This window comes from Felis catus, chromosome D3, assembly GCF_018350175.1.
Source record: "Felis catus isolate Fca126 chromosome D3, F.catus_Fca126_mat1.0, whole genome shotgun sequence".
NCBI classification, from domain to species: domain Eukaryota; kingdom Metazoa; phylum Chordata; class Mammalia; order Carnivora; family Felidae; genus Felis; species Felis catus.
In genome coordinates this window covers 19,037,995-19,051,232 of record NC_058379.1, presented here as the reverse complement: position 1 = coordinate 19,051,232, position 13,238 = coordinate 19,037,995, and the positions used below count along the sequence as shown (strand labels likewise).

At 49.0% G+C, this 13,238-nt stretch overlaps 1 protein-coding gene across 8 annotated transcripts in view; it reads right to left on the bottom strand.

Moving 5' to 3' along the window:
- Window positions 1-13,238, bottom strand: part of CABIN1 (calcineurin binding protein 1) — a 153,784-nt gene that overhangs the window by 111,813 nt on the left and 28,733 nt on the right. For all 8 annotated transcript variants that reach the window (XM_006938636.5, XM_006938634.5, XM_045042108.1 and 5 more), the window contains 7 exons: window positions 11,879-12,047; window positions 8,576-8,712; window positions 7,823-8,040; window positions 6,011-6,089; window positions 5,240-5,427; window positions 4,263-4,415; window positions 2,294-2,488 (listed from right to left, as the gene is read on the bottom strand). In XM_006938636.5, coding sequence (XP_006938698.4) covers window positions 2,294-2,488; window positions 4,263-4,415; window positions 5,240-5,427; window positions 6,011-6,089; window positions 7,823-8,040; window positions 8,576-8,712; window positions 11,879-12,047 — 1,139 coding nt within the window. The remainder of the gene's footprint in view (window positions 1-2,293; window positions 2,489-4,262; window positions 4,416-5,239; window positions 5,428-6,010; window positions 6,090-7,822; window positions 8,041-8,575; window positions 8,713-11,878; window positions 12,048-13,238) is intronic.

Sequence of the window (13,238 nt, the reverse complement as noted above, 5' to 3'; positions counted from 1 at the left end):
TGTTGACATGCTTCTTGTCTGTCTCCCTTCTAAAATATAGGTTCTGGGGCGCCTGGGTGGCGCAGTCGGTTAAGCGTCCGACTTCAGCCAGGTCACGATCTCGCGGTCCGTGAGTTCGAGCCCCGCGTCGGGCTCTGGGCTGATGGCTCAGAGCCTGGAGCCTGTTTCCGATTCTGTGTCTTCCTCTCTCTATGCCCCTCCCCCGTTCATGCTCTGTCTCTCTCTGTCCCAAAAATAAATAAACGTTGATAAAATATAGGTTCTGTCAAGCGGGCCTTCTCCCCTGTCCAGTGCCAGACACGCTGTAGGAACTCAATCCATGTGTGTAGAATGAGTGGATAAATATTCTTCCAGTCTTGAAAAGGCTATCCAAGAATAATAAACAAAATCATAAATGTTTGCAAATATCAAAAGATTTGACAACACAAAATTCACAACTTTTAAAAAGGCCACAATATAAAAGCAAACTGGCATGGGGCGCCTGGGTGGCTCAGTTGGTTGAGCATCCAACTCATAATTTCAGCTCAGGTCATGATCCCAGCGTTGTGGGATCAAGACCTGCATCGCACTCCATGCTGAGTATGGAGCCTGCTTAAGATTCTCTCCCCCGCCCACCCCCCCCACCCCCCTCCCTTCTTGTGCTCACTCCCTCACTTTAAAATAAAAAAATAAATAATAAATAAATAAAAGGAGACTGGGAAAAAAAATATTTCCAACATTTGATGAAAAAAAGATTAGTATCTTTAAAATATAAAAAGCACTCCAAATCAGTAAGAAAACACACCCCCCTCTGTAAGAAATTGAGGAAAAAACAAGAGTCACTTAATTCTCAAAAACCAGGTACTTTGACAGCACTTGGCCCAGGCCTTACCACAGCCCTCTCAGTACTGCTCAGTGCCCATCCAACCCAACAATGGAGCACCCCGCCACACCCAAGAGTTCTGGACGACAGGCGCAAGCTGACATCTGAATCACTGGGGCCTTCTTATCAGGCACACCGAGGGCTAGCCTCTCCCCCCTCTTTCTCCCCACCTAATGGCCTCCCTGGTACACCCAGACATCCCTCCCACATGCAGTCATGCTGGACACTCCTCCACTCGACCCCCCAAGCCTGCCATGGTAACTGAAGTCAGACAAATCTCATTCCCTGATCTCAGCATGAACCAGCCTGAGCCTACTCTGCCAGGAGCTAGAACCTCCCTTTCCTCCCTCCCAATGTCCCTCCCTCTCCCCCTCCTCCCTCCCTTCCTTCTTTCCTTCTCAGAATCAACTGTTTCCTCTCCTTTCACCACGATGGAGATGCCTCCATTTGCTCCTATAGTCATACCTCTTAACTATTTCCCAGTTCAAGAAAGTTAATTGAAATGTCTCAAACAATATGAACAAAATGCCTGGGAGAAGATTGGGCTCTCTTTCCAAATTGAAGGGGAAGGACCCAATAAGAGAATAAATATAACATGATTAGTGTGTGACCCATAGAGATGGGATGCCAGGCCACCCAACACCATTAAGCACATCATGTTTATCACCTTCCAAGTTTATCATCCAACCCCATGCTTCCCAAAGATGGCAGCACTGATGACAGTCGGCACCCGTATGGTGCTTGCTACATGCCAGGCATGGTGCCAACACACACTAACTTGTATAAACCCTACAGCAGGTCTCTGAGGGATGAACGATGATCATCTCCATTCTAGAGATGAAGAACCAAGGCACAGAGAGACTGAGAAACTGCCCGGTGCCCAGCAGATCCTGATGCCCAACGAGCTCTCAGTAAGAGTTTACTTCCTAAAGAAGGGAGGCATGGAGGGAGCCGAGAGGGTGCATGGCTTCAAAACACCACTGTGGTGTTCTTTTTCCTCAAGCACATGATCGTACATGGGTATTTATTTGATCTTGATTACATCGTAGAGTTTGTCCATTTTAACAACTACTCAAAGCTCAATTCAAAGGTAATATAGAAAGACAGGCAGATGAACAAATGGGTGAATGGATGGGTGACATCCTGACTTTTCTGCCTTCCTTCTCTGCCAGGCAGACGTTCTGATTCAAGTGTGGGCTCATTTTGAGCCACACAGAACCCTGGAACCTGCACTCCTAGGTTCCAGCTTTCTGCCAGTCTTGACCGTATCTTCTAACTGGCATCTTCCTAGATGCCAGTTAGCAGTTTTTACTCCTACTATTTTCTTCTAGATGCGTGTTCTTGAAAGCCACCTCAAAGCCTTCAGAGAATACTCACAACCAAGCAAAGAAGGTATGAGGTCAGAGTGAGGGGAACTGTGGGCACACACACCTGCAGCAGCAGCAGCTGGGCTGGTCTCTCTGGAATGGAAGTCATAAACTCCAGGTGTTTGGCTCGGTCAAATCCACTGGTACACAAGGTTGGGCGGAGCAGATGCACAACGGCTTTGTAGTCACCAGCCTCGTACAGCCGCTGAATCTCCTCCAGGGACTGGCACCGCTCCAGCGACTTCAGGTTCTTATCAATCTGGAAAAGGCCCAGAATGCTGCCCGATGACAAACCTCTCACACTCTCTGAATCTGGCCAATGTCTGCATTTACCAGACCCAGATGAGGAGTACAAAACTAGACTCCCCGTCAGTACATCAGCATTTATATAAAACAAATGCTTTACAAAAAGTACTTCTACAGGGGCGCCTGGGTGGCTCAGTCGGTTAAGTGTCCGACTTCAGCTTGGGTCATGATCTCACAGTTCGTGAGTTCAAGCCCCGTGTCACACTCTGTGCTGACAGCTTGGCACCTAGAGCCTGCTTTGGATTCTGTGTCTCCCTCTCTCTCTGACCCTCCCCTACTCGCGCTCTGTCTCTCTGTTGCTCTCAAAAATAAACATTAGGGGCGCCTGGGTGGCGCAGTCGGTTAAGCGTCCGACTTCAGCCAGGTCACGATCTCGCGGTCCGTGAGTTCGAGCCCTGCGTCGGGCTCTGGGCTGATGGCTCAGAGCCTGGAGCCTGTTTCCGATTCTGTGTCTCCCTCTCTCTCTGCCCCTCCCCCGTTCATGCTCTGTCTCTCTCTGTCCCAAAAATAAATAAACGTTGAAAAAAAAAAATTAAAAAAATAAACATTAAAACAAAAAAAATTTTTAAAGTACTTCTATTAAGGTCAAAGCATTCAATTATTTAAAAAAGAAACCTAGGGGGGCGCCTGGGTGGCTCAATCAGTTGAGCGTCTGACTTCGGCTCAGGTCATGATTTCACAGCTTGTGAGTTCAAGCCTCACATTGGGCTCTGTGCTGACAGCTCGGAGCCTGGAGCCTGGAGCCTGCTTTGGATTCTGTGTCTCCTTCTCTCTCTCTCTCTCTCTCTCTCTCTCTCTCTCTCTCTCTCTCTCTCTCTGCCCCTTCCCTGCTCACACTCTGTCTCTCTCTCTCTCTCTCAAAAAATAAATAAACATTTAAAAAAAATTTTTTAAGAAAAATAAATAAATAAAAAAGAAACATAACAGAGGCTCCTGGGTGGCTCAGTTGGTTAAGCATCTGACTCTTGGTTTGGGCTCAATCAGGTCATGATTTCACAGTTCATGAGTACAAGCCCCACGTCAAGCTTTGCACTGACAGTGTGGACCCTGCTTCAGATTCTCTCTCTCCCTCTCTCTCTCTCTGCTCCTCCCTTGCTTGCTCTCTCTCTCTCTCAAAAATAAATAAGTAAACTTAAAAAAAAATTGCAAAACATGGGGTGCCTGGCTGGTGCAGTCAGAGGAGCATGTGACTCTTGATCTCAGGGTCATGAGTTCAAGCCCCATGTTGGGTATAGAGATTACTTAAATAAATACACTTAAAAAAAACTCTGCAAGACTCTGAAGGCCACTTTGAGCTGATGTGGACATGTCACAGCCATGGAACTGTGCTGAGGATTGAGGCTGCACAGTGATAACAGGATCAGAACCCAGCACAACCTAGCATACATGGCTCTGCTGACCCAGCCCCACAGCCAGACCAGCACCAGTCTGCAGCTTCCCTCTAATTCCTCTGGGGTTGCTGCAACACACAGCCCAGGGAGCTGAGCAATGATCACTCCAGGTCTTGCCGGTGAATGCCTCCTTGCCCCCTGCCACCTGGAAAACCTTTCTCTCCCTTTCCCAGTGCACTAGAGTGCCTCTCCCAGGCCCCTTCACCCTCTCTGGGAGGAAGGAGCCCTGTTCAGCACATGGGCTGCTCTCCTGCTCCACAGGGACATGGAATAAATAAATCATTGACAAGAATAAATCTTTGGCCAAGAAAACACCATTAAATAACTCCCACTCACCTCCTCCAGGGAAACGACAGAGTCATTGTAGAGGTTGGGCAGGCGGATGACGAGGTCTCTTTGTTCAACCCCTGCCTCAGCCTGGATGGCAGTGGAGCTCTGGAGCATTTCTGTGCAGATGTCATAGTTCTCCAGGGCCTGCTCCATGTCTCCCTGGTCAAAGGAAATGCAGTCAAGGGACAGGGGCAGAAAGAGGGAAACTCACTGTGCCGTGCCAGGTACCTTACCTTCCTGATCCCACTAGACTGTAGGCACCACGAGGGCAGCTTTGTCCAATTACTGCTATACTGTCTTAAAAGGGGCCTGGCACACAGCCGGGGCTCAACAAATATTTGTTGGATGAATGAACAAATGAATGAATAATTCATACCACAATTCTAAGGAAAGGTATCATTAACTCCCATGGTGCAGATGAGAACACTGAGGACACTTGAAGAAGGCTGAGTGTCTTGTTCAAGATCATGAACAGATAAATGGCAGAGCCAGGATTAGAACCTAAGCTTATCTAATTCCAGAACCAACTATGACAACCTTATTCATTCTACCACAGTGTACTGGGTACCACCAGGTATATCCTGGCCATCCAGACCAGGCTCTGAGGAGAAGCCTTCTGAGAATTCACACAAGATAGGTGGTTTCCCCTTCTATAAAGCTCTGCATCCATTTGTGCATTCATTCAGGCTCTCTCAGGAAAACACAGGCAAAGGGTTCAAGACCGCAAGGCAATCCTGAGTGAGGGGGTCTACAGGGGGCACAGGAGATTCCTTCCAGAGCTCTGTGATTATGCTCATATGCTGTACAGACCGGGGGCCATGCTGGGGTATCTGCAATCTGAAAATTCCCCACGTCCCACTTCCTCACTCTGAGCCCAGTGTCAGGCAGGTGCTGCATGTGCACATACACATGAATCCTCAACACCATGTCTAGCTCTCCTCCCTCCCTGTTGGGTGCCAGGGAATGCCAACTGCAGAACCAACCTGCAATGCCAGGAACCGAGCCTTCAACCAATAAACACGGACCACAAACTCCAGCCAGCCATCCTCAAACAGGTCCCGCTGGGATGAGGCAAATGATAGCTGCAGGAGGTCACCCAGGAAGTGGGTTCCTGGGAAATCAGGCCCAAACCTGCCATTCACCACACCAGCGGGGCAGCTCCGAGGAGACACTGAAAACCATTCAGGCCAGAACAAGTCAGCTTCATGTGTACGGTCCAAACACCCTTCTCCTCCCTAGAGGTTGCCCTCAGCTCTCACCATACTTGCTTTAGTGTCTTGGAGTGCCCTGAGCCCCTTGGAGCCTCACAGCCTCTCAAGTGGCAAGGATCAGAGAAGTCAGAGAATCAGAGAGATGCAGAGACTCCAAGGGCCCTCATTTTACATATTGAACTTTGTTCACTGGGTAGTGGTTTAAAAGTCAGAATGACCCACATCATCCAGGAAAATTATTGGGACACATAAATTATCAAGTGATAACCTGAGAAATCTGATCCTATTTTCTTTAATCCTGAATAGAAAAAAAGCAGGCAGATGACTTCCTCTGGGAGCTCAGCTACTGCTGACTATTTCTTGAGTGTCCAAGGGGTTTCTCTGGGACTCTGGATTTTCCCTGGCCCAACAAGCCAACCCAGGAAATGTGCCCACTGAAAACTAAGTCTGAATTCCATGACTCAGCTTCCCCACTCCCATTACCTCCTGGTTGCTGAGGGTTCAGAAAATTACTCCTACCACAGAACACAGAATGCCTCCTACCTGCAGAGCTTCTGCCCTTGGTCAGCAGCCACTGGTCCAGCTGGAGCTCCATGCAGGACAGAGACATCAGCATCATATCCTGCAGGACAGGTACCGGAAGGTCAGGAACGGAGTTACAGAGTTATTAAACAGTGATGGATGGGATGAAATGAAACTAAAATTTACTTTGATAAATTGATAAAGTAAACCTACTTTCCTTTTATAATCAGTGGCTACTTGCCAGGACATAAAAAGAGGCACATGGATCCTCCTTGGAAGGAGCTAGAGATCTGTCTTCAGTCCTAAGGGACTGCCCAATGGAAGAGGCATCTCTGTCACCTACCAGGCCAGATGTTGCACTACAGCACTTAAGCCTTAAAAGTAGCTGGGTCAAGGGGCACATGGATGGCTCAGTCAGTTAAGCATCTGACTTAGGCTCAGGTCATGACCTCGTGGTTCGTGGGTTTGAGCCCTACGTTGGGCTCTATGCTGACAGCTCAGAGCCTGGAGCCTCCTTCAGATTTTGTGTCTCCCTCTTTCTCTGATCCCTCCCCTAGTCGTGCTCTCTTTCTCTCTCAAAAATAAAAAACAAATATTAAAAAAAAATTTTTTTTTTAATTTTTTTTTTCAACGTTTATTTATTTTTGGGACAGAGAGAGACAGAGCATGAACAGGGGAGGGGCAAAGAGAGAGAGGGAGACACAGAATCGGAAACAGGCTCCAGGCTCTGAGCCATCAGCCCAGAGCCCAACGTGGGGCTCGAATCCACGGACCGCAAGATCGTGACCTGGCTGAAGTAGGACGCTCAACTGACTGCGCCACCCAGGCGCCCCCCTCAAAAAAATTTTTTTTTAAAGTGACTGGGTCAGGCCAGAGTACATAAGGAAGCTGAGGTCCGGAGATAAGGAGGTACCTGCCAAGCAGGCACAGCAGAGAAATAATCAACCTGGTTTGTCAGGAAACCAAAGCCTCACCTCCTCCAGCCACTCCAAACTGCCCCTGGGGGAACAGACTTAATGAGCAGCAGCTGCCAGGACACAGTCCCTGAGCTGTCCCAGTACCTCCACATTGCCCTAAGGACCTGTCAACCCCGAGCTCCTCCACTTTCTGTGCCCCCAGCCAAAAAGACCACCCAGATGGGCCCTAAAGCTCCCAGTACACCCCTCCCGGCACCCAGCCTTCCTCCTATAACAGGAGAAGGGCACCAGAGCATCCAGTATTCCCTTGAGCCTCAGGAAGCACCGAGTGGAGGAGCCTGGAGTGCAGAGTGCAGTCAGCTGGTAGGCTGGGCACGGGTTAGCCCCCTACCACCAGTGGCCCCCACCACTTCCCTAAGCAACCTATTTAAGCCTCTGCATTTCTATTTTCTCACCTGCTAAACAAAACGCTAACAGTCCCTGGAACCTGGAACACAGCCAAACGTTCCACTTCTGCCCACTCTCTCCACTGGCTCCCCTCCATCTCCACCACTCCACCACCAGCCCTGGTACCTGAGCCAGACCTAGAAGCACCCTCTCCCTGACCATCTCATTCCCTCACCTCCACCTGCAGCTCATCCTGTCAGCTCTACCTACAGAACCTTCCACCCCAGTGCCACCACAGTCACTCACCTGGCAACAGCCTTCTAATGGCCCTGTGCCCACTCTCAGCCCCAAATACAGCCTCCACTCAGCCTCCAGGGATCTCTCTATCCAGGGGCCCAGGTCCCAGTCCCAGGCCCACAAATGGAGGTAGCTCAACATGACAGTAACTCCATACCCACGGAAGGTCCCTGTGCCCATCCCCTGGTCCCAGTCTGACAATAGCCCTCAAGAGGCCCCCGGCCCACCTGACCTTGATGTGCTTGTTGCTGCAGTCCCTCAGCAGTGGGTTGGGCAGGCTGGTGCTGTGCCTCCTCCAGCTGTGATAGATGCTGAGCACAACCTCCGCCAGGCCCGGCGGCCACCTCAGCAGGAACTTATGGCCCATGCCCTTCAGGTAGCGCATCATCAGCTCCAGAATGCCCCCATTGGTCAGGTTTTCCAGTAGGAATGCATGCACATCCTGCTTCTCTGCCCAGGGAGGGAGAAACAACTGACTTGAATGAAGGACCTTCTATGCCAGGGTCTCCCATTTTCTTTGGGAGATGAGAGGCAGGGGCGGGGCAGGGTAGGGGCAGAGGCAGACAGCACCTATGTCCTCCTACACAGTGGTGCTGAGGCCAGGCTGCTGGGCCCCAATCCTGGCTCCAGCCCTCACCAGGTATGAGCAAGCTTCTCTGAACCTCCAGGCCTCAGATAGGTATTGAAGGGCCAACCTCCATGTGCTACCTTACAACATGCACTCAACAGTTGTGTCATGTGCATTTGACTTGCAAGGCCATACCCCTGGCTTCAGCCTGAAGCACGTGTCCTTCAGGGAACACAGTCAAGTACGAGCCCAGACATCTCAGCAGACCTCCCAGCTGACCACGGAGCTCAGGCGCAAGACAAATCCAGGCAAACCCTTGACCATACTTTATCCCAGAACCATTTTCCCAGTACAAAACCTAAGCAGGCTATACAGAATAATGGGAGGAAGAATTCCCACAAGTTACTCAATTCTTACCAGACTCCATGAACGTAGCTGAGTCAAACGACAGTCTATGAGGTCCAATGTTCGGGAAGCTTTGCAGTTTGGCTTCTGACTGAACTTCATAGGTATTAAAGGGATCATCTTCTTCCTCCGGGTCCAGCTTTCTTAGCCTGCATGGAACACACCAAAATCACAAAAGTGATACCACACCACACATTCTGAAACAAGCATGCAAATTCTTCCAAAGAGAGAAACTAAAACTGAGCAAGAGGGAAGATGCTAATGAGCGAGTGGCGGGATCCAAAATCCAGGCCTCCGGGAGGCTCTGCCTCTTTCTAGGCCTTTGTGAGCTGGTATCTAGTCTACACCCTCACTCACTCATTCATCCCACCAATAGGATGTGTTGATCCCTGATCAACTGGTGACCAGGCATGTGCCAGACACTGAAATTCAGCTGTTAGTGTGGCAAACCCTGCCCACAGTAAACTTGCCTTCTGATGGGAGAGACAGACAATATACAGAAACACAAAGACAAAGAGCCCACATGAGGACCAACCACCAGAGAGTGCTTAAGACAGAGTCACAGGGGACCTCCTTTAGAGAGCTGAGTCAGGATGATCTCTCAGAGGGGGTAATGTCTATGTGGACCATGGAAGAGAAGGGACTGGCTGTGCAAAGCAGCAGGACAGATACAGAGGCACAGGCCAGAATAACACCAGGTGTACATTCTAAGACCTGAGGGGAGCCCAGCTAGCAAGGATAAAGTGGGTGAGTGGTGTATGAGGGCACAGAAGACCCTTCTGAGCTTGGTCCCTCAATGGCTCCTCACAACCGTGGGCCTGGGGAGGACCATTCTTTCAGCACCTCCCAACGACCATGTTTTGGCCTTCCTTGTAGCTTCCCCTCAACCAAACAACCCTGAAGCATAAACACATAAAATAGGGCACTTTTCAATCACTTCATTCATTCATTGCACACACACCCCCATAGTGGCTACTGCAGGTAAATTGTCATGTTGTTCTTGCCTGACCATTTGAAGAAGCAGACATGGAAACCTACAATCAAAATAAAGGTAAAGAGGGGCGCCTGGGTGGCTCAATCGGTTAAGCGGCCGACTTCACCTCAGGTAATGATCTCACGGTCCATGAGTTCTAGCCCCGCGTCGGGCTCTGTGCTGACAGCTCAGAGCCTGGATCCTGTTTCAGATTCTGTGTCTCCCTCTCTCTGACCCTACCCCGTTCATGCTCTGTCTCTCTCTCTGTCCCAAAAATAAATAAACGTTAAAAAAAAAATTTTTTTTTAATAAATAAATAAAGATAAGCCACAAACCATTCCACATAGGAATGGCGCAAGAATGGAGGGCAAGAATGGCGCATGGCTGGCTCAGTGGGTAGAGCATGCGATACTTGATCTCAGGGTTGTAAGTTTGAGCCCCACGTTGAGTGTAAGGATTACTTTTAAAAAACTTTAATGTTTATTTATTTTTGAGAGAGGGCAAGCACAAGCGGGAGATGGGCGGAGACAGAGATACAGAGGAGACACAGAATCCAAAGCAGGCTCCAGGCTCTGTCAGCCTACAGCCCGACACAAGGCTCAACCCCACGAACCGTGAGATCACAACCTGAGCCGAAGTTGGATGCTTAAATAACTGAGCCACTCAGATACCCATAAAAAAAAAAATTTTAATGTAAAAAAAAAAAGGCAAGACGCTTTCAGCAGGGCTGAGGGGAAGATGGGGAAATGGGTCACTCAGACCTCTTGATATCATCAGCCACAGCCCCAACCTACAGCTGTCCTGAAGGGAGACCTGCTCCTGGCCCTAACCCTGAAGAGGAATTTATCAGAGAGCACTGATCACATCCTCTACTTAGAGAGAACAACCCTGATTTCCAAGCACTTTACTTCCACCTCCAAAAGAAAGACAACAAATGAGGAAAATGGGAATCTTGCTATAAAATAGATTCACAATCCATCTAAAGCTTTTGGCTCCTCCTTCTGCACTTGGCTATTGTCACCCGTGAAAATAAACTGGCATAGGCCAAATCACCAGCTGAGGACTCCTGGTTAAAGATGCAAAAGGCGGGGGGGGGGGGGGGGGGGGGGGGTGGCGGGAGGTGCCTGGGTGGCTCAGTCAGTTGAGCGTCTGAGTCTCGATTTCAGCTCAGGTCATGATCCCAGGGTCATGGGATAAAGCCTCACATCGGGCTCCATGCTGAGCATGGAGCCTGCTTAAGATTTAATATTCTCTCTCTCTCTCTCTCTCTCTCTCTCTCTCTCTCTCTCCCTCCCTCCCTCCCTCCCTCCCTCCGCCCCTCTCCCCTGCTCAAGCTCTCTTTATAAATAAATAAATAAATAAATAAATAAATAAATAAATAAGCCAGCCAGCCAGCCAGCCAGCCAGCCAGCCTGCTGAATATACACAGTTACCTCCCAAACTATTCCAGTAACTGTGAAGGGATAAAAAGGTATGAACTCACAAAGACACGGGGGATAGGAGAGGAAGCCCCAGCAGACAAGAAACGTGCCCACCAAATGTCAGATGGCAGCAAGATGATGGAACAGCACAACCAGAACTACTCTCTCCACTCAGCTAAGAGCAGGGGAGGAGGCATCAGGAAGCCCACCTACTGGTACCATAAACAAAGGTGCCCAGGATGACTCAGGAATCAAGAGCCCGGGAACCTTTGGAGGAGGTAGGGAGACAAGGACAAAAAGCAAGAGGCCTGGTGAAAACAGGCTTAAGGAACATTGGAGCCCAGGCCCCTCCCAACTTAGGGCAGCCTGGGCACTGCTCCTCCCTTGAGGCTTCTCTGAAAACACTAGGAACTGGCGAAAGCAAGAGGATTTACAAACCTATCCTCTTCCTCCTCAGAATTTGAGGGAATCCTACTGAGCCTGGAGAAACCAAGCACGCATACTCTTCCCCAAAGCGGAATGGGTGCTCGCTTCTGTGGGGTTTCCCAGAGTCTGCACCCCAGCAGCAGTAGCCCTAGGCCTCCCAGCAAGTGGGTGTCTGTGCAAGCATGAGGACATGGGCGAGTAGCCTCTAGCTCGGTGATCCATCCATCTCCTGAGGGCCCAAGGAGCATGCGGTCCTCCAAAAGATGTGCAAGTCATGGCTCCTGACTCAGGAAGTTCAGAGGGAAGAGAAGTGAGAAGAACCCAAGACCCCAAACCAGTGACATCTGTGCTTTGGCTATTGGCACAGATGTCATGGGGACACAAAGGAGATGCCAGGGAGGGGGTGGCAATGGAAGGAAAAACTTTATTGGTGGCACAGGCTGGAGGCTTATATGTTTGCTTATTTTTGCAAATGAGAAAACATCTGCATAGTACCTAGATGGCAAGAATTTCATCAGAAGCTCCTGGAAGTCTACTTTCTCTTCTTTCTTGCACTTAGTGTTTCGTACACGGGCAGAACGCCGCTTCGCTGTCTCTCCACTCTCTTCTGCAATCTTCTTCCGTTTTACTCCTTTCTTGGATTTATCTCCCCCAGAAACATCACCTTCACAAAGAGTGCAAACTGAAATCTTATAAGGGGCAGAGGTAAGAAAACGCACCAAAGAGGCACATTAGTGCCCCTAATTTTCTAATTCCACCAGTGTATTTCATCTTTATTTCTGACATCCAAGTAACTGTTCGTCTTTTAACAAGAGTCCTGAATAAAGTTAATTTCAAACTCAAAATACTTAACTCATACCTTGCTTGAATTCACAGAACCCAAAAGCCAAATCTCAAGATTATTCCCACAGCTACAGAACACCAGGGTCTCAAAGACTCCCTGTCCACCCCCACCCCACCCCCACTGGCTGCAAGTGCCTCTGGCGCCTCAGTGGATGTACCTGGGACATCACAGAACAAACAGCAGCGACATTGATTCTGCCCACTGCCCAGGACCTTCTAAGCACCCAATGATAGGACACAAGCAAGAGAATCGTGTGCATTACACAGAGAGCAGAGGAGTGTTATGTGTGATTGTCATGTATGATTAAGCAAAAAAGTTAGAACCAACATACATGTTCATTCAGAAACTTCTTTAACTGCTAGATATTCTTTTTATCAGGGACACAGAAATCAAGAAAAGGCTTGGAACTTTTGTCTGAAATTTTTTTATAACTTCATTGACATTGATTATAAAAAAATCAATAAAACCATTAAAAATATATTACCATATAGTGGTAACTTTGCAGACTGGTTTTTTTTTCAATATATGAAATTTATTGTCAAATTGGTTTCCATGCAACACCCAGTGCTCATCCCAAAAGGTGCCCTCCTCAATACCCATCACCCACCCTCCCCTCCCTCCCACCCCCCATCAACCCTCAGTTTGTTCTCAGTTTTTAACAGTCTCTTATGCTTTGGCTCTCTCCCACTCTAACCTCTTTTTTTTTTTTTTTCCTTCCCCTCCCCCATGGGTTTCTGTTAAGTTTCTCTAGATCCACATAAGAGTGAAACCATATGGTATCTGTCTTTCTCTGTATGGCTTATTTCACTTAGCATCACACTCTCCAGTTCCATCCACGTTGCAGACTGTTTTTTAAGGTCAATGTCACCCTCAATGTCAGCGCACAGCAGTGCCCAGTGCTATGGCACATGGCCAGCAACAGGGCAGAACCAGCAAAGGGACCTGCCAGCTCACATATGACAAGTGGGAAGAGCGACCTTTATGCCAGGACCTACTAGCCAGGTGTTTAGC